General features: G+C 40.7%; 1 protein-coding gene across 4 annotated transcripts in view; it reads right to left on the bottom strand.

Annotated features, from left to right (window-relative positions):
• Nucleotides 1-33: 33 nt before the first annotated feature.
• parp4 (poly (ADP-ribose) polymerase family, member 4) overlaps nucleotides 34-27,934 on the bottom strand; it is a 41,787-nt gene continuing 13,886 nt past the window's right edge. For 3 of the 4 annotated variants that reach the window (XM_049595071.1, XM_049595073.1, XM_049595072.1), the window contains exons 14-41: nucleotides 27,368-27,509; nucleotides 25,424-25,572; nucleotides 25,138-25,269; nucleotides 24,470-24,556; nucleotides 23,992-24,156; nucleotides 23,802-23,839; nucleotides 23,458-23,539; nucleotides 22,482-22,619; nucleotides 22,206-22,395; nucleotides 21,571-21,641; nucleotides 20,134-20,321; nucleotides 19,914-20,013; nucleotides 19,150-19,320; nucleotides 17,212-17,292; nucleotides 16,229-16,309; nucleotides 16,041-16,136; nucleotides 15,823-15,939; nucleotides 15,655-15,711; nucleotides 15,460-15,537; nucleotides 15,298-15,348; nucleotides 15,064-15,201; nucleotides 12,643-13,982; nucleotides 11,796-11,864; nucleotides 7,882-7,954; nucleotides 7,500-7,602; nucleotides 5,675-5,807; nucleotides 4,242-4,421; nucleotides 34-3,218 (exon numbers count right to left, since the gene is read on the bottom strand). In XM_049595071.1, the coding sequence (XP_049451028.1) occupies nucleotides 3,209-3,218; nucleotides 4,242-4,421; nucleotides 5,675-5,807; nucleotides 7,500-7,602; nucleotides 7,882-7,954; nucleotides 11,796-11,864; nucleotides 12,643-13,982; nucleotides 15,064-15,201; nucleotides 15,298-15,348; nucleotides 15,460-15,537; nucleotides 15,655-15,711; nucleotides 15,823-15,939; nucleotides 16,041-16,136; nucleotides 16,229-16,309; nucleotides 17,212-17,292; nucleotides 19,150-19,320; nucleotides 19,914-20,013; nucleotides 20,134-20,321; nucleotides 21,571-21,641; nucleotides 22,206-22,395; nucleotides 22,482-22,619; nucleotides 23,458-23,539; nucleotides 23,802-23,839; nucleotides 23,992-24,156; nucleotides 24,470-24,556; nucleotides 25,138-25,269; nucleotides 25,424-25,572; nucleotides 27,368-27,509 (4,260 nt within the window). In that variant the 3' untranslated portion in view covers nucleotides 34-3,208. The remainder of the gene's footprint in view (nucleotides 3,219-4,241; nucleotides 4,422-5,674; nucleotides 5,808-7,499; nucleotides 7,603-7,881; nucleotides 7,955-11,795; nucleotides 11,865-12,642; nucleotides 13,983-15,063; nucleotides 15,202-15,297; nucleotides 15,349-15,459; nucleotides 15,538-15,654; nucleotides 15,712-15,822; nucleotides 15,940-16,040; nucleotides 16,137-16,228; nucleotides 16,310-17,211; nucleotides 17,293-19,149; nucleotides 19,321-19,913; nucleotides 20,014-20,133; nucleotides 20,322-21,570; nucleotides 21,642-22,205; nucleotides 22,396-22,481; nucleotides 22,620-23,457; nucleotides 23,540-23,801; nucleotides 23,840-23,991; nucleotides 24,157-24,469; nucleotides 24,557-25,137; nucleotides 25,270-25,423; nucleotides 25,573-27,367; nucleotides 27,510-27,934) is intronic. The other variant, XM_049595074.1, reaches the window with a different exon arrangement.

Below are 27,934 nucleotides of genomic sequence, written 5' to 3'. Positions count from 1 at the left end.
CCTAAGGCCGTGTGTCCACATAGCGTTTTTCTTTGGCACAAAAGTGATCACAGGACTTTTTTTTTTAATGAAGCCCTGCACGTGGGTTTTGTTTATATCCTCCTGAGACCCAAACTCTTATTTGTTATGCATTTTTGATTTCTCCTAGCTCTTTGGGATCAGTAGGACCTGATAAATATAAACGATAATAAAGTCCCAGCGTCTTCAAATGAGTACTTCCTAATTATCAGTGTCTTATCTTGTTACTGTTGCTAAAATTGGTCAAATTTGTTGCCATATCAAACTATACTACTACTCCTATTAAATAAACAAATTTCAATCTCAAAATCTGATCAGGATTTGGACCTTGTTCACTTTTGTGTCGGGATCAGCTGCAGCCTGACTTGGCAGAGATGGCTTCCATCTTGTTTTTACATGGATTAGTGAATTGTGCTCTTACTACACGAGATGGCACAAAAAGTGTCCACGGACGAGGACAACAGGTCCAAGTTTAACATAATTAAGTATAAGGTCAAATATTATTGTATAATCGTTAGCTAGGCAGCTTACATAACGCTACCTTAACTGATGGTTGACTATACAGTTACAAACACAGGTACACACATACAGTGATAAAAGAACATTAACCATCAGAAACATTCAGTGTTCACCGGCTGATGTGCTCCCACAAATGGGCTTTTCTGTCTTTGTAGTGACAGTAGCCTGGCTAAAGAAGCATCAGTGACATCGCAGTGCCTCTCTGAAAAGTTCACAGATTTTCAAATAGAAGCATTTAGAGTGGACGCACAAAAAACCCCCAAAACAAAACAAAACAAAACAAAAGAACGGACAGGCGCTAGGCCGCTGCATATGCTCTCTCCTCATTAGTAACGAGTGAAAAAGACACCAGTGCCAAGAAATAAACGCTATGTGGACACAGGCCCTGATAGTTCAAATCTGTTGTGTGTAATTAGCTTCTGTATTTTTTTTTTCTCAGACAGGCTCTGTCTGCTGCTGGTTTTTACACATTATAGTGGTTTTCACAGGAAAAACAACTGAAGCAGTGTGAGGAAAAAAAAATAGAGAAGTGGTGAACCAGTTCTTGAAACAGCAATATGTTTACGTTCAACAGCTGTATTTTCTAAAAGCACATCTCATGCACATGCAGTATGTTCCAGGTGATTATGCTGAGAAAAGATTTAAACAAATTGTGACCAGCCAACATCAGAAAGATATAAAATAATTTGATAAAAGACCTGCCATTGCATGAGCTAGTTATATCTTAGGTGATAGTATGCAGATACTTATCATTGTTCTCACTGACACTTCGAGTTCACACAACAGTCTGGTCATACTTTCTTCATTTTGAACTTATAGCTACAATAAAGTAATCAAAGGTGCTGAAAGGCAGTGACATATAGATAAGGCAAGGTACGTTCATTGGTACAGCACCTTTAAAGCAAACAACACATGCACTCAACAAGGAATTTTATCTATTTTTGCCTGTATGTCCGTGTGTGAGACACTGGGAGGAAAACTGTGTTTAAATTCAAAGGGTCAGAAGTTCAGAGGAAGCAGACTTCTGCTGTGTGAGCCTCAGTTTTAATCTAATTTTGGACCGGATTATTCTGAGCTCTCTGACGCACTGCTTCTCACCGCGACCTTTCCTTTTGTTCCTGCTGCTCTGCTCTCACAGTGATACTTTCCCTGTCTGAAGGCTTTGTCATAGACATGTGCACATATAAAAAGATAATTAGAAACACGATTATCAGTATATATAGCCAGGAAATTGGTTTTCCCCGAGGAGAAAACTATCAAATCCCCTACCCTAATTAAGGAAACTGCATTACTTTATTTCTATATAGTTTAAAAAGTTAGGTTACCACAGAGCGCCAGCTGTATATGGACATTTAAGGGCATTTTAACTCAACAGCTAGGGATGGGTATAAAGAACTGGGACGAAATTGGTACAGTTGCTGAAATAACAATAAGCTCCTGGATAAACAGTGCTTCTGTAGGTATTCATTTACAGCTCTGTGATTCCCCGCCTCTCACCTAGTGTCAGCTGGAATAGGCTCCAGCCCCACTGCAACCTTGAACAGCATTAGTGGTCATGGATAATGCATGAATGAATGAACAGTTCATTCTGACATAGTCGGCATTTTCCTAACTGTCCCCTAATGACGACGAAGCTGCCAGTCAAAAGTGTGGGCTCTATTTATGAACGCTGTACCTAAAGTCTGGGTTAAGTAAAATTAAAGATTTGTTTCTAAAAACATTTTTACATGTTGGAAAACGTGAAAAGACTGAATTGTACAGTGCTGCATTTTGGGGTTAGACTGTTTAATAGTAAGAAAACTTGGAGGGGAAAGGAAAACGTTCCCAATTTCCAACCAGTCGTATGTCAACCCTCCCTCTGTGCTACAGCACATAGAGCTCCCCTGGCTCACCTACCAACCAGCAGAGGTTTTACATCATTTGGCAGACCCCTGCCAAGAGACTGGGGAGCTTCAGATGCTGCAGCACGGAGGTAGGTTGAACCAAACACTGTTCATTTGCTGCAGTGACGCAGAGCTGGTTGAAAATCCCCACAGTTTCCTTTTAATAACTTACTCAGAACGCTGCTTTGTCATTTTGTCACACTGCATGTACTGCTTTGGCTTATTGCTGCCGATGTCGCTGCCATATTGGGCAGATAAAACTGGCCTTCAGTGGACACACCCCCAGTGTTTCAGTACAGAGACTACTGCAATTTTTTCATGATTTTGAAACCTAATTTTTACACTCAGGAAATTTAGTCATTCAAATTTGTCTGGGAGGTTGATAACACATTGTTCTGTGGTGTGACAAACCCACAACATATATCTATTTTTACCTTATCTTATCTTTGTCTGTTAACTTTTGAGAAGCTCGAGGACTAACAGTTCTTTAGTAATTCATAATCTTGCTGAAGTTTATCTTCTGGTAGTAAAGCAGCATTAAGGCACATCACCACCAGACATCAGTTGACCAGACATTTGTAGCAATAGCTTCTCTCTCATTATATATACAGGAAACTCAAGGAACAATTTCACTTGTTAAAAATAACCACGGAGGGGGCGTCCAGGCGCTCACCTCGTAGAGCAGGCGCCCCATTAACAAAGGCTGTGTCCTTGCCGCAGCGACCCAGGATCGATTGGTACCTGCGGCCGTTTGCTGCATGTCATCCCCTCTGTCTTCCCCATTCCGCTTAATGTGCCCTGTCAAAGGTAAAAGCCAAAAAACAGTCTTTAAAAAAATAACCAGGGTTCCCACACATTTACACAAACCAAATTTCAAAATTTTCCTATGATTTTTCAAGGACCCATTTTAATTTTTTTTCCTTGCCCCACTTGCCTGTCATTTTTCAAACATATCAGATTCAAACTCTATTCAAACATAATTTCAGAGAGATGGATCCCTCCTCAGTTGCTTTTCCTGAGGTTTCTATTATTTTTTTCCGCCTTTGAGTTTTTCCTTATCTGCTGTGAGGGTCAGAGGACAGAGGGATGTTGTATGCTGAATTCTGATTTGTGATATTGGGCTTTATAAATAAAATTGAATTGAAAGTGAGAGATGGAATGCAGGGAGAAAATGAAGAAACGTACCTGATGGTAAACAAGACGTTACATATCGATGCATATTAGAGCTACTATATGTTACGTCGACAGCTACAGAAAATAAATTTGCCTCCGTCACATTACGTGGAACTTTATCTATGGGAGATTACTGTAACAGTTTCAAGAATAGCTGCTGCAATGCATGAGCTTATGAGGATCCTAATAAACTAAACCTGTTTCTATCATGCGTTTCCAGCTGACCACTTGTGTTCAGATTTTGTAACTGCGGTCAAGACCCCCGTGCACAGTTATTGTGTCCACACTTTTGCTAGCTCCTTGCTAGTCATGCTAGCGCTTGTGTCGGTACAGCTGGAGATATCGCTGTCGGCAGAATTAAACCTGACTTCTTCCATAGGGCAAAAAACGACGAACAGTCATGCAACACGTCCTGCAATTTCTCGTAAAATGGGCTAGTGAGAGTGTTAGCATACGGTCAACAAAACAACCACCACATCCTACATCAATGACGTAGTCCTTGTCTTAGACACATCAATACCAATAAGTAAGTATAGGTATCCATAACCAGTATTAGTATCTATATTATAAATAAAACCCAGTGATATCCATCCCTAGTACTGTCAAACAGTTCAAGCTGCAAACCAAAGAAAAGTGCTCGTATCAAACCTCTGCAGGTTCAGACCACAGAGAGGTGAGTAGGAAGGAAGGACTTCGTAGCCCAGCAGCTGACGGGTGGAGGATTCCCAGCTCCAACCAAACTCCAGCCGGCTGTAGACACACGGGTACTGGCGGTCAGCCCAGCAAACCCAGTCCACCGCCCTTTTCACCGCCTCCCACCGCTCAGGCCTGGAAGAAACACTCAGTCATTACCAAGAGAGGTAGCCACTCACAGCGGTTTATAAAATCATCCAGAGCAGGAAATCACAATAAATTATGAAACTTCCACGAACATAAACAAAAGGTTAAATCAATCAAGTTTAATTTCAAGAAGTACTTTAAAAGTCGTTGGTCATCTGAAGGTCATGTTTGCATGAAAAGCTGATTGCTTCCTCTTACAGTTCCTCTTCTGACGATGCAAGCCTTTATGCTCCATCCTGGATTTATCATGTCTTGTGTTTTTGTTTTGTTCTTTAGTTTTTATATCTGTTGTAAGTTGTAACTGACCAATTTAACCTCACGTGAGGAAGACTGAGAAAGACCTGCTTCATTAACATGAGACATCACACCTGTTTTGTCGTGTTCTGAACATGTATCATGGATGCAGTATGTGCGTTACAGTTTAGATGGTATCGACCGATATTCACCTTGCCGACTGCCAGTGGCCTAACAGCAAATTAAATGACATACACTGATGGCAGCGGCTGATGTTTTTCTGTTGTTTTAGCAATTTTGCGTGGACTAAAAAGCAGGACTCCAGACCAAAGAACACAAACTTGAAGTGGGTGCAAGAAGAATATAGTGACTGTTTGTTAAATGGGCTCTTTGATCTCGAGATGGCTGGTAATAGTTGGCGTCCCGATGTCCTGGGGTTAGTGGAAAATGTGTTTGGGACAAATAGAGATATTCCCCAGGACACCTTTGTCACAAAAGGACACAGAGAGCTCTCCTATTGTTTCCCTGATAATGCTACATTGGCGGGAGGAGAGCTAGTTAACGTTAGCTGTTAGCAGCCGGTGGCCGGAACTAACAGCTAAGGGAGGTTGCATTGAGTTACATTACGGTGCGTTCAAGCTCTATTCAGTAAAAATGAGTATTAGGCAAAGGCAAATTGTAATGTTCTCATGATGTGTTCAATATAATCTTGTTAAGTGTAGTTTTTGGCAAGAAATTTGACTAAATACAACTGTTTGAAGGAGACATTTGTTAATGTTTAGATATAAGAGAGGGAATTATTATACAGTATATTATATATAGTAAAAAGCTTTTGAAGCACTTTATGAAAGAGGTATTTTTCACGTGAAAGGATATATTAAATATTGTTACATAAAAATGTATGATTGATGTTCAGTTGAAGAAGATCAGTTGATGTGTTTTTATAAAAATACCAAAAAGTCAATTATATCAGTGTCTTTGCATTGTTTGTCTCGTTTTGGACTGACCTGGGCTGAGTGGAGTCGTCCAGGCTGAAGAGGGTGCGGAGCAGTTTGCCCTCCTCCAGCTTCTTCTCCCTCATCATCTGCAGAACCAGAAGAGTTGCCACCAGCCTCAGGATGTCTGCGTGGGCCTTCACACCTGCACCACACACGGACATGCACACTTTTAACATTGGTGGGAACTAGCGAGAACCAAAGCTCAAATCCTGGCTGAGATATCTGCACTGGTTCCACAATGACAGGATGTTATTTGCTGAAAGAGATGTGAATGTTGTTGTTTTTTTCTCTGCTTTTTGAGCAAGGAGCAGTAGAAAATCCATTCACGTCCATTGTATTGGTGTCAAAGCAGAGGTTAATCATAAAGCTGGATATACGAGAACATCTGCCTCCAGGTTGTAAGCCTCTGCCAACCAGTTAAGCTGTAGTTTACAGTTTTCGACGGAGTTTGGTGACTTTGACATAACGGCTACAGTACCCTGTCGGAAAAGGCCGTCTGATGGCAAGGTTAAGTGGTGAAAATACTCTAAATATAGAGCACATTTACACTGATATTAGTTTTTTTTGGTGGGTGTTTTTTAGGTGGCTAAAACTAGCAGTTTAGTGCCATTTAATTTTATGTACATGATGTGAGAATTTTCTACCCATGTTATTGTAAATAAACATTGGGACACCTGTGTGAAATTTTGGCACAGTTACTGTGTGAATTCTTGAATTATCAGTTAAGACGGACATAATTGTATTTGGACATGGAAAGAAAGACAGACCTCGAATCCCTTTCTTTTACAACTAAGAGACGAGCAGGAAACCTCGGTGTTATCCTGGACTCAGATTTAAATCTGCAGTGCCACATGAAATCCGTAACGTCACCTGCCTGCTACCATTTAAAAAACACTGCTAGAGTCAGAGGAATAATGTCAAAGCAAGACCTTGACAGGCTCACACACGCCTTTATTTCCAGTAGATTAGATCGCTGCAGTGGTCTGTTTGTAGGAAATTCAAAACAAGCTGTTTGGCAACTTCAGCTTATTCAGAATGCTGCTGCTAGCGTCCTAACAACAACTCAACTCCTGTTCTAAAATCCTTACACAGAGAATTGATTTCAAAACATTGCTGCTTGTGTACTCTGTGGCTCAGCACCCAAACATATCTCTGACATGCTTGTGACGTATGAACCCTCTATTTTTCTCTTTACTCTTTTCTGTATCCTCTGTTATGTTTTATATTTTATTGCTCTGTAAAGCACTGTGTATCGCCCTTGTGTATGAAATGTGCTGTACAAATAACGCTGCCTTGCCATTATAGCCAAAATAATGTTTTGTGAGATCACAAAAGACCTTGACCTCCGACCACCACAAGTGGAAGTTTGTGCCGAATTTGAAGAAATTTCTTTACGGTGTTTCTGAGATATCGCATTAAGGCGGGCAGGTATAGACTGCAGTTGACCTTCCAACCCTGGATACAAATTGTGACCACCCCAAGGTACACCTGTTCAGTGATGGTGCTGTTTAATGAGCATCTTGATATGCCAAACCTGTCAGGTGGATGGATTATCTTGGGAATAGAGAAGTGCTCACTACCACAGATATATAAAAAAAAAATTGACTAACCAATTGACCAATATTTGAGAGTCTTCTGTGTGCATGTATAAAGTCCTAGATCTTTAAATTAAACCCATGAAAGTAGGAGCAAAAACAAAGTGTTGGGTTTAGATTTCTGTTCAGTGTATTTGTTTATGTTTTACATTGTGTGATGCCAGAATTGGTGAACATTATCTGAAATGATGAAACTGTTTCCACTCTAAAGGCCTGAAACAGGTTCTGAGAGTTCTCACCTAGAGACTGGATGCCCTTGCTTTTCAGGAACACGTTGGCAAAGAGGTCCACGTCGAGATTCATGAGTTCTCCCAGTTCTGGGGTTAACTCCCAGTAGCCCTCCTGCAACACACAGAAACATTTTTTTTTTTTACTTTTTCATTTCCTGTACAAAGTGGGAACAATGTATGACTCGGAAAACTCAGAGCAAAATGTAAATTATTTTTTTTGTCCACCTGCCACTGCAGCTGATGGATATCAAAATCTACCAGCCAATCAATAGATTAGCATTGTTGTTTTTGGCTGGTGACTGAAGCAAAACTAGTAGCCAGTAGCGTATTTCCCTTGACAATGATGGGTTACTAGCAATCAATGGACCAGAATTGATAAAACAACACTTACTGAATGCTGCATCTCGAAGATCTCTTTCCACTTGATCTCCTGCTCTTTAGGAACTTCTGCCATTCTCCTGTAACTATTTGATCACAGAAGGACACTCTTAGGGAATACTGACAATAGTGAGACAGCTGTTACACATTAAAAAACAAGTACAAAATGGAAGCAATCCAGAAAGTGTTTGAAATATACTATAAATCATTATACACACAGCCACATAAGGCAGACTGACTAACAACTCAAATTCTTGAGCTCATTAGACCTCCGTTGGGTTGGTAAACATCAAAATGAAAAACTGGTATCTGAAATCTCACTAGAGGAAACTGATGGCGTAGTTTTAGTGCCAACAAATGTGCAGGCTGTGATGGATTCCATTGCTCCCCTTTCTGAAAGACTCTTTTAGGCCTGTCATGATAATTACTTTGGTTGGATGATACATTATCCCAGAAATAACTGCGATGAACAATGTTATGGTCATTTTGCAACTGTTTTATGACACTGATATATGATATAATAATAATATAAAACCATAATACTCCGGGGCGGATCTTTGCTGTCAAACCACAAAAAAATGTGATGGCACAACAGTCTCCTTCAGTACATTCTATGCTTTCTTTTGATTTTCACATTGGCTAGTCATCCTGTTTAATTTGTCTTCTGATTAAATTGGAACCGTTAAAACAAGTTGTAGGAAGCCTCTGCAAGTAATTGGTTGCTGGCAGACACTCTGTGCTGCAATAAAATGGTTAATCAGCAGTGCCGTGCACTGTTGAGCCGATGCGCTGCTGGTTCTGCCGGCCTGAATAGAATATAATGTCTATAGCCTTATTGTTGTGTACAGCCTTATAGACTGAGCTGAGTAGTGATGCGTGGGTCGACCCGTAACCCGCGGAGCCCACAAATGGACCTGCAGGTCGGGCAGCAGTGATCGTCTGTTAAATCGGTCTGTAAATGATATTTTGACATTTTTGGCTATTACTGTCATGGCATCCGAAGGTACTGATACGTTGAGCAGGTGACAGTCCGCGGTCGTTTTCAAAACACGCTTGTGTCACGCACTCCAAAAGAAACTTGCTCAAACTTTAAACAATAATTTATTGTACAAAACGGGGGAAACAAACGTTGACAAAAACGGTTCCATAATTCATATTAAATTCAAAAGATAACGAAAAAACAGCTACAAGTTAGAGGGAATAGTGATAAAGTGGTAAAACTTGGCATTGATCCACAGCCTCAGACGGATGCGCTCAAGCGTGCCGCGCGCACAAGCTCAGTTGGTAGGCTATACTATATTTTCACATTTTTAACAATATAATTTAAAAGTTTTGATTTTTATTGATAACCTACATTTACCAACAACAAAAAGACTACATTTAGCACCAAAATAATATGTAAAAAAAAAAAAGTAAAAAAAAAAAAAAAAAAAAAAGAATATCGAATACCAAATTTTCATAACGAATACCTACCCATAGTAACGAATATTCGAATATCCGAATATTTGGGTACAGCCCTAGCAGAAAGATGCATATACTTACATCTATACCAACAGTGAAAACAAAGATAAAGGGCTGAGGCATTGGTTTTAGTCAAGAGGTAGAAAACCTACAACTACCAGAATGCACTCCACCCTACCGGTTCAATGAATGACGTCACTATGTCAACAATCTGAAATATCGTGAGTACCACGGTATGAATTTTTCAAATGATATTAAAAATTATACTGTGAACGAGATGATATGGCACATCCCTACTTCGGAAACAATATGGCGGCCGGCTGGTAACTACTGATCTCATATGACAGTTAAATGGTGCATTAAAATATCTTTCTTTTAGGCATGCAATACACAACTTACTGACAGAATCTTGGTTTATATTTGGTCAGCACTGCTTAGATTTACTGTTTGATCTCATTTTTTCCAGGCTCTTTATTCACAATACAGGAAACATTATGTCGCTGTTAACAAACTCGGTTTACAGCCAAACAGTGCACTAAAATATGTTTTTAAAGACATTTTAGGCAAAAAATAGGCAATACTGTAACAGAATCTTGGTTTATATTTGATCTGCACTGCCTAGTTTAACTGCTATTCGGCATTTAGTCTGAGAGGGAGAGAGGGAAAGGAGAGGGAAGGGCGGCTCCTCTTGATCTGCTTCTACACTCACAGTCAGCACTGGGCAGTCCCAGCAGAGTTAATGAAGCACTCCAGTGCCAAAATAAATGGGATGCTTTTTCAAAGATAAACGGTCTGAAATGGTAAAGAGATTTCAGATCCACAGAGATTAACTGTGAGCTGCCTGACATATGATGAATTCTATCCACCTTATTCCTCAGGGCACTACTGTAGAAATGATTATGGGCGCAACTTCCAGTGAAATAGCGGAAGTAGCAGTAAGCTAGTTAGCCCCATAGACTGTCTGTGGTTAGTCCCAGTGGCTACTCTTAGTGGCTAACTGCCAACGCTGGTTCTTTTCAAAAGTAATTTGCCTCCAGTTTAGCAAACACTGATTTATTTTTTAACAAATATTTAACTAATGTTAACTCAGCATTTTCTAAAATGTCTTTACGTAGCTCTGGTACCTGTTGCACTGTCTGTGTCTGTAATGACTAACAACCAGTCTAAGCTAAATTTTTGTCTTCAGCAACTGTTTGTTAAACATGTAGCCACAACAAAAAGGGACTGTTGTTGTGCAGAAGAAAATGACACGAAGACTGACAAGTCCGTCACTCAACGTCAGTACATGATGTCCCTGTCTTTCCCCGTCTGACTTCATTCTCAACCTACATTAGAAATTAAACTCAGCAACATTAGGGCTGAGAATGTGTCACTGCTTTACCGTACCTCCTTTATATCATATTAAAAAATTAATGTCAAAAGTTATTTCTTTTACTACTACTTTATATTACTATAACTGAAGTCTGAATTCAGCTTCATGTTTCACTCAGAACAGTTTTAATAAACCAGAAGTTAAAAAAAAAACCTGTAAACTGCTTCATTAATGCAGACGAGTGAAGGATTAGCTGAGAAACATCACCTTTATTCACTTTACATGGAGCTACAGTTAATACTGAATTATGTTAACTGTGGCAGATGTTTACCTTAAGCTAGCTCGGGCCATGTTAAAGTTAACAATACTTTAATAGAGCCAGGCGAGCTAATTATGAGCGTGCTCTGTTGATAAGGGGAAAAAAAAACAATGCTTTGAGATGGCCGTCAGAGATGGCAGAGGTGTGATCACATAATCCTGTTTGAGCTATAACAGGTGGTGTGTTACATGTTTTATTTCCCAATTGCTCTTGGAAAGAAGAATAGAGGACTGTAAACAAACTAGAAACTGCCGGTTTCGGTTCAATGCCGGAAGTTGCACCTATAATAATACAATACAATAACAATAAGTAGACAAAACAGGCAAGGGGGACACATACTTGTTGTGGTCATAGGCAATAATTGAGATGGATTACCTCTCTATGAGTCTCTACTTTGTTTTATAGAAAAATCCTGCATGGTATAACTGTATTCTATGAGCTGGGTGAAAAGTGTTTTTACCCATTTCTACAGATCCATCAATTGTTTTTTAAAGGAAATGAAGTTCACTGATTCTGCTGAGCCCTCAAGAGTAACTCACACACATATTGAACATCACAACATAACACTAAAGGCATCATTGGTAACCCATGCAATGGCTTCACCACAATGAATTTAAATTCAACAAACTACATAAGGAGGAAATACTGGAAAGACCCCAAGATCACAGGAAATGTAGCTTCATGTATCGGCAGCCCAGACTACTTCCACCAACTCCTTGTTTTGGAGGCATTTCTGAGGACTTTTACTCTTAGACTCAAAGGAGAGGGGGGAGAAACACTGGGAACATGGTTAAAACCATCTAGACTAAACATTTTTTCGCATGGTGAAATGTACCTGCGTGCTAGTCTTCTCACTCCTGTCAGTCTTCTCAGTGATGTTTCACTGTCCAAGATCTCCACTGGTCTATGTTCACACAAAAACAAACAAAAGTATTAAAAAAACATACATTCAGTGATGTAAACATAAACAGGCTTGTGTGCTGCCCTCCTCTTCCATCCATGTGCATAGATGCAAATTTTCTGAGGACATGTGCAAATAACTTTTAGTTAAAGGAGCAGTGTGTAGGATTTAGTGGCGTCCTGCAATGAGGATCGCAGATTGCAACCATCTGAAATGTCTCCAAGGTGCTGAGCATGAATTATCTGAAAAGTTTTTTTTCCTCTTCAAAACAAATGGACCAGGCGATTTAAACGGGCAAAAACACTGAATAAAGCAGTTTCACGTTAAAATCAGTGTTATTCAGAAACCTTTCGGCTCGGCACAGCGGGGCTGCTAACTACTGTGCCTGACGTGAAAATGCAAATGGCCCCATCTAGAGCCAGTGTTTGGTTCACCCATTCTGAGCTAATGGAGAAAAATGGTGGTGCAACATGGCAGACTCCAAGGCTTCCTCTGTAGATATAAGTGGCTCATTCTAAGGTAAGGAAACGCAACGATTCTCATTTTCAGGTGATTATACACTTAAACAAACTTATCATATTATATTCCATTTCTGCCAAGATATCCCTGCATCCCCCTAAATCTTACACACTGGACCTTTCACATACAAATTTAGTCTGTTTTCATTCCGTCAACCAAAGCCTTGCCATCATTATGTTTATTTTGGCAACACTTTTTCATAAGGATAACAACCAGGGTTTTCTAATTTGAGGCATATCTAAAAAAATGTATTGGGACTCACACGCCCTGTGGAACTGGAGATGGACCATGAGGGAGTCTCTTGCCTAAAGTCTTCTCATCGATTGACTGTACTGTGCAAATTCTCTTCTTCTTCAAAAGAGGTATAGGTGCACCTTGACCCTCTTCAGTGGAACAATAAAAACCTGCTGGTGGAGCATCTGTTTCAGGCAATGAGTTTAGACCAAATGCTCTATATGCAATTGGACCACTACCTGAGATTTTAAGAGTTTGTTGACGGACTTGAGCTTGAGGCAGAGAGCCCCCGAAACTGGCATCTGACTGTTGAGCTGCAGTACCTCCAAAAGGTCCTCTTGTTGTGCTAATTTTCTCAGCAAGGGAGAGGAGTTGAGAAAGAGAGCCCCTGGAACTGACATCTGACTGTTGTTGAGCTGCAGTACCTCCAAACGGTCCTCCTGTTACGCCAATATTCTGAGCAAGGGATTGGGCTTGAGGCAGAGAGCTCCCAAAACTGAAACCTAACTGTTGTTGTGCTTCAGTAACTTCATAAGGTCCTCCTATTGCACCAATATTCTGAGCAAGGGGCTGGACTGGAGGCAGAGAGCCCCCAAAACTGAAACCTGACTGTACTGAAGCTCCAAAACCGATTTCCCCCATCCCACTCGTGGGTCTGGGTCTAAATCCAAAAAGTATGGGCTGTACTTCTTTTGTCGCAGAATCAGTCAGGATTTCCTCCCCAAATCCTTCAAACATGTCCAGAAGATCAGATGAACTCTCTTCTAGGCCATCAGACTCAAGGGCCATCTGACGCCCTAAAGCCTGGGAAGCCAACTGAGGTGTGCTTTGCAAGTCAATATCAGATGCAAGGGAGAGGCCAAGTGCCCTAGGTATCGCTAGGTTCCCTAAACTTCTGCCTGCTCTCAGGGCTCCAGGAAGAGGATGAGGACTTGGAAGAAGAGGAGCATGGGGAGGAGGAGCACCTGTAGGAGGAGGAGGAGGAAGCACTAATGTACAGGGTATATATGGCTGTAGCCTCCGTGAAGAGTCTAGAGGAACACCACCACGGTGAGGAGGAGGAGGAGGAGGAGGAGGAGGAGGAGCAGAAAGACGAGCTAGCTCACTTTTAAACTTAATGGGTAAGCCAACAGATAGAGAGTCGAGGCCCTTGCCTTGCCTAAGTGAAGCTCTGAATGGAGGAGATAGGGGTTGGGAAACTTCCTTGACGGGAGACTCATCAAATCTGTCTTGTACAGAAAGACACTCTGCCACTTCCACGGAACTTGTGTCCTTGAGCCTCATTAGTTTGGTCAGTTTTTCAGGCATGCTTCTGTGAATGACCCTTGCATATTGCTGAGGCTGTACCATAGCTGACGAACGGGGACTCTACAAAAAAACAGAGAAATAAAGAAAACAAAAAAGAAGTCAGAACCTGTTTATACATTCACAAATTTCTTTTTGACCACTTGAAGTTCATTGTAGTTCACACAAAAAAATCAAGTTTGAGATATGAGATATGAAGCAAAGTTTTGGTCAATAACTTTATGCAACGGGCGGCACGGTGGTGTGGTGGTTAGCACTGTCGCCTCACAGCAAGAGGGTTGCCCTGCCTCTCGCCCGATGTCAGCTGGGATAGGCTCCAGCCCCCCCGCGACCCTCAAGAGGATGAAGCGGTTAGAAGATGAATGAATGAATGAACTTTATGCAACAATTTAGCAAATGAATGGAGCAGTATGCATTGTCCTGCTTCAACAAAAACATGTGTATGATACAGGATTGTAATGATGGATCGTTCTCGATTGATATATCAATTAAATGATCAATGATCCAATATCATCAATGCAAAGTAAAAACATTGATCCATATCATTATTTTTAGGATACGCCTTTATTTTGAACAGCACCAGGCAGATAATAGCAAGCAGCCAAGAAAACGATGATGAGGATACATCAGCGGCGTGGAAATATTTGGATTGGGGAGAAAATATGGGTCATGAGACAAAGCACATTTTATTTGTACAATGCCCTTATGAGAATAATATATAATATAAATAATATAAATTACTCAACACAACAACACTAGCTGCTCTGCTTCAACGATGTTCGGCTGAATAGAAGTGTATGCAGGCTAAAATTTAACAGTGCTGTTCTGTCGGGAGACGAAATGACTTGAACCAACAGTGAGTAAGAAAATTTTGAATAATACATAATAATAATACACAATAATTACAATACAGTAATTTGTTTAGCTATGAGTGGAAAAAGTGCACTAGCTGCTAGGCTAATTTATGCAAACTTTGTGATATGGGCAAATATCGTATCGTTGTCCAAAGAATCAATATCGCATCACTAGGGATTTACAGCGCTTGCATGATGTCACACAAATAGTAACTCTATCTACATGATGTATTCGTTGTCCCCAAAAAACAGCAAATGTGCAGCTGCAGTTTGGGCATAAAGGGACTAACCGTGGGTGAATACTGTGGAGAGGCTGATTTCTTTTCCAGTCCTTGCATAACATATTGGTCCATTCCTTCGTCTGAAGACCAATCCTCATCATCATCCTCACTTGCAGACTCATCATCATCATCATCCAATCCCTCTTTCTATAACAGAGAGACAAGTGACAATTAGTAAATCACAACAAGTGAACTTGCACTATCCTTCCCCGATGACTACACAAAAACACAGTGTGATGTTACCCTCGTAGGAGAAGCAAGACCAAGATCCTCATCTTCACACTCTTCCTCAGCCTGTAACAGAGAGACAAAATGCAGCTCATCAGAGTGACAATTAGTAAATCACAGCAAGTTAAGTTGCTCTGTCCTTCCCACATGATTACACTAAACACAGTGTGATGTTACCCTAACAGGAGAAAAAAGACCAAAATCCATATCATTCTCAGACTCAGACTCGGGCTCGGGCTCGGGCTCACACGCATCCTGTAACAGAGAGACAAAATGCAGCTCATAAAAGTGACAATTAGTAAATCACAGCAAGCTAAGTTGCTCTGTCCTTCCCTCATGATTAAACTAAACACAGTGTGATGTTACCCTTACATAAGAACTAAGGTTAAGACTCAAACTCATATCCATATCTTCATACTCATGCACATCCTGTAATAGAGAGACAAAACGCAGCTCATAAAAGTGACAATTAATAAATCACAATAAGTAAAATTGCTCTTTCCTCTCTCTGTGATTACACTATACACAGAGCAACATTACCATAAGAACACGCTCTTCCTCAGGAGAAATCCAGCTGATGTAGGGGAGGAAGTCCACATCTTCCTCCAAGATCAAGTTGGGGATGTCCATGACGCCCTCCTCGGTTGATATCTTGTCCTGAAATGAGGTTGATGAGTTTGGTTTGGCGTTGCGAAACCTTCAAACCTAGGCTAAGCAGGTAGGTGGGAGAAATTAATACAAATAACAGTACAACAAACCCTCTCCTCGATGGCCACGAAGCTGGTGAACTGAGACAGGATGGAGTGCTCTTTGCTTAACTCGATGATGAAGCGCTTCAACTCTGCTTTCTTCCCCTAGAAAAGCCAAAAAAATAAAAAATACAGGTCAACATAACATGTTCAGACGGGACATCTAAACCAAGCTAAACACACACACAAACACAAACCTCGTGTTCGGCTTCATTGGTATCCAGGCTTCCGTCTTCGTAATCCCTGATGATGGCCCTTGCTGTGAGCTTGTGAAGAAGCTGAACACACACACACACACGTCATGATCATCACCTTATGATCCTCATGATAATGACAATCACCAACAACATGCATCAGTATCGGCAGGGTAAACTTGCTGTGTGAAAGTAGCCCCTTTTGGAGCCTTTAATTTAACTTTTAAAGGAACAGTGTGTAAGATTCAGGGGGATTTAGTGGCGTCTAGCAGTGAGGATTGCAGACTGCAACCAGCTTAAACAGTGTTCATTGCTCAGGAGGTTTTTAGCGGGAGCCGAATCATCCGCAGAGTTCTCTCCCTCTCCAAAATAAACTTACTCTGTGAATTAAACCAGAAAAAAAAACACTGAAAAAAGCAGTTACATGTTACAAATCACTGTTTGTTTCATCCCAGCACCTGCTACTGCGTGCTCATCTTTTTACTCCAAAAACTAGAGATCTAGGAATTTCGGAGGTTTTTACAAGGAGCTGAATTATCCACAGAGGTGTTTTCCTCTCCAAAATCAAACAGACCAGGTGATTAAAACCAGTAAAAACACTGAATAAAGCAGTTTAACTACGACGCTGCTTGTAGTGGAGGGGATGCTAACTGTGGTGGCCGACATGAAAACTCAGATTACTGTTGCCATCAGGGTGGAGCTGTGGATGAGCAAAGGATGGATCTGACTCATGGACTGTGGTGATGCCTCGCAGACAGCCTGTCACTCAAGCAGCCCTTAGTTAGACACAACTTCAACCTTTAATAAAATGTACACTGGTGAGTTACATAAAAATTCACCCTGTTGTCATGACAGTTAAAATTAGCTACAGGGACGATTTTTGTACCAGACTCTATATGCTCTGCTGTAACGCTGGGCATTTTAACATGGGTGTCATTAGCAGGACATGTTGAGACTGCTCAGTGTGAATGTGAGTGTGTTCTTACTGTGCCCCTGGTCTTCTGCAGCTCACTGGTTGACACCATCGTTTTGAGCTCCTGACCACTGAGGTTTCCATGGAGGGTGGCCTGTGTGAAGTAACAATCATTTGAGTCATTTATCAGCCAAAAAATATCTGCTAGTTAACAGCTCCTTAAAAATGCTGCTTCTGTATGTTTTATATTATTGTAAATTCAACGCTGTTGATTTTAACTATTGGTCAAAGAAAACAAGCAATGTTAAGATATCACCTTGAGCTCTGAGACATTGCAACAGGTATTTTTACTAGTGTCGGATATATTTTGTGGACTGAACAGTTAATCAAAAATGAAACTAGAATTACTGCCTTGCGTAAGTATTTTCATTGCAGTTTACATTCATGTCTGTGAAAATATGGCTGCTTCACACACATATTCCCCCAAAAGCGCAAATTTTAAGGTGGGCACTCAAGATTAGTGTCACCAATTCAGTATCTGACCAAATGTCTTCCCTTCTGTTCCTGAGATATGAGGCTGAGTAATGGCCAAAAAATGGCTTTACACAGAATATTATGATGTCACAGTGAAGCTGACCTTTGACCTTTTGGATATAAAATGTCATCACTTCATCATTTTATCCTGTTAAACATTTGTGTGAAGTTTTGTCCAAATTAGCAGAAGTCTTGAGTTATGGCCAAAAACATGTTTTGTGAGGTCACACTGACCTTGACCTTTAACGACCAAATTCTAACCAGTTCATCGTTAAGTCACATGAATGGGATGGATGCAAGGTCACAGTGACTCCAAGTGGATATTTGTGTCAAAGTATGTATTGCGTTCACAAGAATGAAACAAACAAGGTCACAGTGACCTTGACCTTTGACCATCAAAATCTTTAAGTTCAGTTAAAGTGGATGTTTGTGTCAAATTTGAAAAAAAATCCCTCAAACTGTTCTTGAAATACTGCATTCACGAGAATGAGACGGATGCAACGTCACAGTGACCTTTGACCACAAAAATCTAATCACTTTATTGTTGAGCCCAAGTGAACGTCAGTGCCAAATCTGGAAAAAAAAAATCTCAAACTGTTCTTGAAATATCACTTTCACAAGAATGAGACAGACAAGGTCACAGTGGCCTTGACCTTTGATCAACAAAATCGAACTAGTTTATCGTTTAATCCAAGTGAAAGTTTGTGCCAAATTTGGGGAAAAAAAAAAAAAAAATCCCTCAAACTGTTCTTGAAATATCACTTTCACAAGAATGAGACAGACAAGGTCACAGTGACCTTGACCTTTGACCACCAAAATTGAACTAGTTTATCATGTAATCCAAGGGAACGTTTGTGCCAAATTTGAAAAAATAAAATAAAATTTAAAAAATCCCTCAAACTGTTCTTGAAATACTGCGATCATGAGAATGAGACAGGTGCAACGTCACAGACAAGGTCAGAGTGACCTTTGACCATCAAAGTTTTATCAGTTCACTGTTGAATCCAAGTAGAAATATTTGCCAAATATGAAGAATTAGTGTAGCTGTAGTGAGCTATCATGTTCATGTGAATGAGATGGGTGCAAGGTCACATTAACCTTGACCTTTCACCTAAGACCACCAAAATCTAATCAGTGCATGACTGAGTCCAAGGGGACACTTGTGCCAAATTCTTGAGATATCGCATTCACAAGAATGGGTCTGATGGACAACCCAAAAACATAATGCCTCTGCTTATGGCTATTGCTGGGAAGGAGACATAACAGATCTATAGCGTATACATATTCATACCATCAACAAGCTGTTTATTCTGTATATAAGGTCCACTATGAGCATTACTTGTAATTCCACTCTGCACTTTATATTTTATACCATACAAGAACTGCCTACTATGGTACTGCTGTATATATTTAAGTGTATTCATACACACTGTTAATACTGTTTGTCCTAATCATACTGTAATCATGTCGTGTGTACCTGAGTGCAGTGAGGCACAAAGCCATACACCAGGGTGTGACAGTCATTGAACAGAGCATGGAGCTGCTTGGGGGCTTGCACAGGAGAGGGCGCTGTTGGGTTGAACTGCTGCCACTTCACTGACACTGAACTGCAGCCAGGAGACGCCATACGCTTCACCTGCCGTACCACCTGCAGCCAAAACAGGCAAAACAGACAAGTTAACAGAGGTTTTTTCAGTCCATGTGATAGTGTGTTTGTCATATTTCATGACATTAGAGCTGCACTAAGATTGGAAATATCCTCCTGGGAAATTTGAGGATACTTTGCATATTTACAAATGACTAACAATATGAAAGGTAAGTAGACAAACAGATAAAGCATGAATGATTACCCATTTGAAGGTATAATAGTGCAACAATACAAAGCCTAGATGAGCCTATTTACAGTAGTTGTGATTTATTACTCCTCATTTAGGTGAAATGCATTTATTAACCTCATTTTGGATTACTGTTTCCCCCCTGTTGTGATTCATTAAAATATGATGAACAATCAAAACAAGCAACAGTAGGCAGGCCAGAGCAGTTTAAAGAGATTTCCCAACTGGTTGCATAGAAGAGAATCATGTGATCTATCAGCTGACTCCCTTCCATCGATCAGCTGATCCATTAGTTGATTAGACTGTTTGAGATCAGCTGATGTAGCTGAAATATGAGCTGAGCTTGACATCATGTCTGGCCTCTACTAATGCTATGCTCAATTTAATCAAAGGTAGCCAGCCTCACCTTTTCTGTCCAGTTGTGTTTGGTTTTAGTGTCGAAGAATTCATAGGCTCCGCCCCCTGCCTGAGCCAGGATTCTGAGCATGTGCCGATTGGCTGTCGAGCTGAAATGAGAAAGAAGACTATTAAAATGTTTGTCTGTGATCAAAGATGCTCAGTGTGCAGAGCATGGTAGCTACTGTTCTACTGTAAATGTTAATGTGTTTGTCTTGACCCATTCAGACCTGAGGCCGCAGGTGAAGAGGCGGCTGTGCTGAACGTTGTCTCTGAGCAGCTGCAGGGTGAGCTCTGTGTTCTGGATGTGACCGTCCGACAGCAACAGCAGGTTCCTGGTGCTGCGGGACGGAGGCAGCAGGCTGAGAGCTCGCAGTGGCCGCCACAGCTCAGTGCTGCCCCCTAGTGGAGTAGAGGACTGATAGGAGGCAGAGGAGCATAACCATAGAAACAGTTTGAAATGGTCATTTGACTAGTTCAACAGAAAATTGCGATTGATTGTGTTGCTTATATTACCATACTTTCCCTGTTTATTTATGTTGCCATGTTTGTTCAGACCAAACTCTTATCGAACTGTAAAACTAAGCAGCGCTGATCAAATATGAAGATTCTATTATTGTGTTGCCTATTCCTCCCCTCACCCACCAGCAGGAGCATTTATTAGTTCAGTGCGATGCGGTTCATTCTGGTAGTTGTAGGTTTTCTACCTCTTGAGCTAAGGCAAATGCCAGCACTTTTCTCGGTTTTCTCTGGTCATGTAGCGCTGATTTCAAAGGTCTTTGTGTCTTTTTACTGCGCACACACAACCCAGCTTTTGAAAAGAAACAGGTGTAAGAACATTTTTCTTTCCTTTTGTAAGTTCACTTTGTTTAGTAGATAATAATATTATAATAATAATAAATAAGATATATATGAAGGTAGTTAAATCTCTGCTTGAACACCTTTCCCAGCTGAAAAAATGGGGGCAGGGTAACACAAAAGTACTTCAAAGGCCCTGAAGACCAAGGTGACTGTCGGGCGTCAGTCAATGTCGGGCCATGGTGAGCGTCCTAGTTGCTGCTGTGTGCATGTTCAGCATAGCTGTCTGTGAATGGAATCACCTCAGTGCACAAGAAGAGAAACGGAAGTGAGGAAAGTAAACAAACAGCTAAAGTCGAGAGGGAGTGAGACCAAAAAAAACCTTGTCACATAGGGTTATATTATAGGAAACATAAGGAAATTACATTTCGTGGTGGAATGTGTTATTGTCCACTGGTGCATGGTTGTGTCGTTAATGTGCTAACTGGCTAACTAGCATCAAGACGGTCTTCTCGTTTCCCTTTTTGAAGATGAATACAGACAACTGCCGTCTGCTGGTATGAAGAGTTTCCTCTCACAGAGGCTATTCTCAGTAGGTGAACGCTGTGACCTAAATCCAGCAATTCTTGATTTTTCTCTAGCAGCAAAGCAACAGAGATAGTGCACAAAAGATGCCTCTCTGTGCTTCTATGTTCCACTGCTCAACAGCTTGTTTGGGTCGTTACTCCAAAACCTTACCTCAGTAAGTTTGCAACTTGCTTTCGGTCTGTTTGATTGTCCAGACATTGGCCTGCTACAAGTGTGGCAATGGCAATGGTATGCTTCCACGTTGAACGACAGAATGAAAGAATCTGCAAGTCATAACTTACCTTGATGAAGCTCTTGGCGTCCTTACGAGCTTCAGTGAGTGGCTGCGCTGTCAGGAAAGCGTCGCTGTGATCTGACAGACAAAGGCACAGTAAAAGTCAGGAAAATTACTTCTGACTACTGCAGTACTTTTGCAAAATATTCACTGAGACGATGATCGATGAGAAACAGATTAAACAGGTTTAAACTACAAACAGAGTTTGGCTTATTCAGAAGAAACTTTAATGTAAAAGGAGACTACAAATGGTGAAAAGTCTCCAGTTCCACTTCTCTTGCACAGGTGGGAATAATCTTTAAAATCACATGATGTAAGGTGAAGTGCTGAAACACTGGTCTGCATGTAAGAGTGTATCACAGATTACCAGAACCAAAGACATGGTGGTTTAATTCCCTAATTTCATTCCCTTTAATGCATGGATTGTGTCCTGTAGTTTTTTTTTCCAAAATGCCTCGAGGATTCTCTTCAGTTTTTATTTATTTAAAGCTGTCCAATAATTCCTTTCACTATCTGTTTTTCTCAGATCTAACTTCTTCCTTAACAGTGAGACAGTTTTACTTTTGTCCCACCTTTCACACTTCACTATCTTTTTAAGGTTTAATCACTATATACACAAAAACATAAAATGATCAAACTGACCTGTGCCGAAGAAAATGACATTGACTCTGAGGTTGTCGCTGAGGGTTTTGAGGACCTGCAGCGCGATTCTCTGGGCCATGCTGAAAGGTTCTCCGTTCATGGACTCAGACGTGTCCAGCAACAGGACGACTTCATCGGATGCCGATGTGGAGTCGGCTTTAAAATCTGGATAGAAAACCAACATGCAGGCCTAGTGGAAGAGGGCGAGAGATGGTTACGAAACAAGAAATAAAGTAACACAGGGTGAGAGAAAGAGAGGAAGACACACAGACACACCTCAGTGTCCTCATCATGGCTTTTCTCTACCCACATCCTGGGCAGGTGGACCTCAGACATAGTGACTGACAGCTGGAAACCTTCTTGACCCAGGACCTGTCCTGGCAGTACGCTCACCACCGCCTTACAGTCTGTTCTCTGTGGGATCACACACACACACACACACACACACACACACACACACACACACACACAGAAAAGAAAAAAGGATACATATGAGAAGGGACGAAGAACTGAGTTCTGACGTCAAAAATCTGCATCGTAAGAAGCCAAAACTCGGAATAAAATATTCAAAGTCTTAAAATGACTTACACACTCTAAATAGCAGACAAAATTGAATTAAAAAATAACTTCTGATATGATGAAGCATAGAAGAGCAGGTAGATTGTTATGAAGCTGTAACACTCAGCACTGGGTTGCACCAGCTATGTGTGCGGTCAGTCGTAGCCTCGTTGAACACTTTCTAAACTTGGTTTAATTTTACACTACAAACATTTTAAGGGTTGCACCAGCTGAAATATTTCCAGTGTTGGCATTACTTGCAGCTTCAATCTTACAATAAGCCCTTAGAAGGTGTAAAGTCCTCAGTTAAGTTGGATAGCTGTTGTTATGGCACATAAGTTTCTAATTTGTAACTACTAATTTATGCTATGGTGGTGCGACCTAGCGTAGTTCGTTTTTAGCCTAACGGTAGCTTTTTACCTCTGGCGACTGCATTCTGGCTTCAAAAATCATAGAAGAGATGTAAAGATTATCTTGCTGAACAACATGTGTAAGTATCATAAATGTTAGTTTGCCACAGAGCTTAATTTCGGGAATAATGAAGGAACCAGGGTGACATTAACTTCCTTGACGGGCTGCAGAAAAACGTCACCCCTGAGCACTCTATGAGACAGAGGAAATGAATGATAACCATGTAACAATATCTGCATATTCTAAATATTGGATTTATAAAATGTGAAAATACCCAAATTACCTTTATCTTGATTTTGTGAGTGATGCACTGAAGGTTGGTGATCTCGTAGGGCATCTCAACAAACATGTCCAGAGTGAACTCTCTGTGGGAAAGAAACGCATTGAACTCTGGCTGCAAACATTTCAGTGTGCAATAAATAACATTATATGGAAGAACACACAGAGGCGTCATTGTTTAATTATTTGTGGATCAGCTAGTCGATAGATCCACTGCTTCACCACATTTCAGCACTGAGCACTCAGCACTAAAGATGGAGTCCGAATTCAGGGAACAAGAATCTCATGGGTTTAAAATTACATTAAACATAAATTTTATGAAAATAGTCAAAACAATATTAAGCTCACCTTGCTTCGTCAGTCACACACACCTTCTCCACAGAGACCTGTTGAGCAATGGAAAACACACAAAAATGCAGACGACAACAGTCATTTTACATTCACAAAACTAAGACAGAAAGAAACAAAGTAAAAACTAAAATTCTGATGTGTGATTTTTTTTAGTTTTTGTTAGGCCTCCCATCCAGGTCTTCGTTACCTGCGTGGTCTGGTTGAGCGCTGCATTCTGCTGCCACGGAGCCACGCTCCCAGGAAGAGAAAAGTGAATGCTCCCGTCCCTGACGATCAGCTCGGACACATAGGTGACCTTAATGAGGACAGTTGCAGCAGGCGGCAGATTTCCCACACTGATGGTGAACACGTCCTGCAGAGAAAAACAAAAATGATGTCACAACTGGCGTAGAGACAGAGACTCAAAGGGGCAAGAGCTTTTTTGGGCAACCCCTGGATATGAAATTCCCAGCTCAAATTATACCCAAAACAAACAAAAAAAATATGCTGTGATGGAAGTGCCAAGAAACACAAATACACCAGTGCATGTACGCAGAAAAAAAGTATTTCAAGTCCTGTGCTACACTGATTGATCAGTCTTATATTTCAGAATTAGAGACTGTGAGATTAAGAGCTCAATTTAGCATGATGAGATGTGTTCAGCTGAGTGCAGAGGGCGGACATACTGGGGCGTCCTGGTCCATGAGGTAGGCTCCATGGCCTTTCGCAATGGCCTGCTTGTACTCCTTGCGAGCCGTCTCTTTCTCCTTTACCTGAGATCCAAACAAACATACAAAACAAGTCAAAATATTTCCAGTCACTGAGCAGTCAGTCAGAAAAGGACAAAATGCCAACATTTGCTCACAATGGGCCTCATTCACTAATATGTGCGTAGAAATGTTCTTACTTTGCGCACAAACTCAGATTCATGACATGTGCACCGGCCAATTTCATACTTGCCAACATTCATATTTTAGTGAATCAGAATCATTCTAAACTGACTGACGCACTATTTTCAATCCACATACTGCCACACCCCCATTTCTCTACACAAGGACAATTGTTCCAGCCCGATCTGTTATTTGAAACTGGGAGGGTATCCAATGACTCAGATGCTGTTCCAGGGAACTGCATAGCTGCAGCAAAACTTTTCTTGGCAGTAGAAATAGCTAACAGGCCACTCTGTGCTCTCTCCTGAAGGCGCGGCTGCACTATCTTCCTGCAAGGCTAAATATCTGAACGCCTGCTTAGAGGTTAATCAGAATGTTTTATATTCAGTAGTCAGCTAACAACTAACACAGGCTGGCATATGTATATAGTTACTAATAATATAATTACTACTTAGTTAGGTTACCTGTCCCACCACATGTTTCCCATTGATGAAAGCTTCAAATCCACACACTGCTGCAGAATCATCCAACGGGAAGACATACTTTGCCTCAATGGGCACAGAGCTCAGATTGGTGTAATGTTGGAAAATGATGACCTAAACAGAGGACAGAAGAGAAGACATGTTTTAAGGACAGGTGTGAGACACTTTCATGCATTTTAGATGACTGAATCAAATCAAACATCAGATCACCGAGCTGCAATCAATCTTACACTGAAGAAAAAATTCAATGGAGACGTTTTAATTTCACCTGAGTGAGCAGATCCCTCAGTCTGCACTTCACGTGGACACCCTGCAGAGGGAGCTGCTGACCAGAGCTGTCCAACAGTCCAGCCGTCACATCCTCCAGTGGGTTTTTAATGTTTTCAATCCCATCATCCTCCAGCAATGACTCCTGAGCTACACTCACACCAAGACAGGCAAAATACTTCACTACTTCACTACTATCACAACAAACAGGACATCTCTTGACAAAAAATATCACAATTAAGCATTACAAGTAGATTCAAATATATTGAATACGAAGTCTTTCATGACATGCATGTGAAAATAAAAACAGTGTCTGTAATACTTAGTAATCCTGAAACATGCAAAATCTGAAACAGTGATCACAAGACTCTATTTTAAGGCTTCATGCTGTATATGAAAGATGCTATGCGGCATCAATAGAGTGTATCTCGTCTTACACCCTTTGAGACTTCAAGTTTACATAATTTACAACAGCTATAGACTTGCAGATTTTCTCGGGGAACGCCATCAGTTCAGTTACTTCTGCATAGAAATGTGATGAATTACAATGAGCTGCTGTGATGTGACTTGCAAGACAAAACACCCTCTCTGGCGATGAGAGTGGACTCCGAAATGTATTTGGAAATAAGAGACCGACTTGCATCTGTTGACAAAATAAGTGCAGAGACAAGTTTTGTTTGCACTTATTTGTGAATTTCAGTTTCAGTTCAATTTTGAGTTTTTAAAGGACTACTTCACCCGTAAAATGACCATTTATATATCAGTTACTCGGCCTGTATTACCTTGAATTTGTGTGGAAAACTTTGCTCGTCTTGCATCCCTCCACGGTGAACACAGAATCCAAAAAAGGTGATCATTCTCAAACTGTGGCTGCGTTTAACAGAAGCAAAACTACCTGTACATCAAAACATCCATTTACAAAGTCTCACACATCTCCTGCAGTATAATAAAAGTCCCATTTATCCAGTCGTATGCTCAATACTTCCAAAAGAACATGCATTTTTGCTAAAAACATGATTTAAAACAGGTCAGTGCATACAGTCTCAAGCTAGGGCATGTGCATGAATCTGTTCAAGGGGAGCTCAAATGCAGGCTTGTACTCAGGCGCGCTCAGGACGTGCTTCTCATTAATGAAAGTATTTTAAATTGTGAGGTTTTAGTGAAAAATGACTTCTATTATACTACAGGAGTTGTCTGAGACTTGATGTAAATGGATGTTTTGATATAGTTACGCCGTTGTTAAATGGGGTCTCCAATCACTCAAATTCATTAAGAAAGTTCATCTTCTTTGGATTCTCTGTTCACCCTGGAGGCATGAGAGAAGTCAAGGTAACATACCAGTACTTTATGGGTAAAGTATTCTTTTAAGCAACACGTAGTAGGTTAACTTTTAACGGTCAGTAATGATGTACAGCCAAAGCCACTGACGAGTAAAGTGAGTAACACTGATCATCTTATTACAATGCATTGTTCTGCAGGGAAACCTTTGGTCCTGGCATTGCATTTTAATGAGATGATTAATGTTACTCACTTCACCTGTAACTGGTTTTCATGTTGTGGCTGATCGGTGCAGATATATTTAAACAGAAGTACGCTCCTTGATCCTCTTACTCCAGCGTCTCCTTGTAAAATCAGAACTGTCCTCTCATCAGGATGTAAAAGCTTTTAGAGCAGCGTTTAAACCAACACAGAAAACTAAACTCTGCATTTTCATTTTAGCTTTCCTGCTGTCCGAAGTAAAAAGAACTCCATAATTCAGCCGAGTGGACCAGAGAATTATACTTTGATAAAATATATTTTGGTAACAAGACAACTTCATAAGTTTATCAAAGTGGTCCAAAATGGCTTCAGGAGCCAAAAGATTTCAGAAAAGTTTTTCAATCACCACAAACAATATGATGTGTTCTTATGTTATTTAAACTGCTGATTGTCAGGAGAACTATACCATTTGTCTTTAGGGGCCGCAACAGCTCAGCTGAGGTGTCGATGGCAGGACTGAACTCCTTCAGTTGGTCGTTCTTCATGGTGAACTGAACCACGTACTTCAGTTGGACCTGATCAGGACTGTACACCACATACTCGTCATCCTGGAGCACAAGTATAATGATACACAGTACGTTAGAATGCACACAGGCACAGACATATAGATGTGTTAAAGCTTTATAGATTTACACAAATGATTGTTTTCATAAATAGTAAATTTAGATATGATAACAAATAGGTAAATTCACTTATTGGGCCTCATTCACCAATATAAGTTTCTTCTTAGATTTGTTCTTCAGAAAAGGTCCTAGAAAAAGTCCATGTCAGATTAACAACGTGTTCTTACATGGCAGAATTGTTTGCTCCTGTCTTCTTATTGAAGAAACGTAACTGCTGATCCTAATAAGCATAGGTAAACACCCCATATATCCCCATAAACGGACATAAGACTGCAGGGCCATGTGCAATCACAGAAACTGATAAATAAGAGGAAGTTGAGAGATTTGAGTCAAGAATGCCCAAAAGAAAG

The sequence above is a fragment of the Epinephelus fuscoguttatus genome, linkage group LG13 (assembly GCF_011397635.1).
Source record: "Epinephelus fuscoguttatus linkage group LG13, E.fuscoguttatus.final_Chr_v1".
Taxonomy (NCBI): Eukaryota; Metazoa; Chordata; class Actinopteri; order Perciformes; family Serranidae; genus Epinephelus; species Epinephelus fuscoguttatus.
The sequence above is the reverse complement of the archived record's forward strand: the minus strand, read 5'-3'. Positions and strand labels throughout refer to the sequence as shown.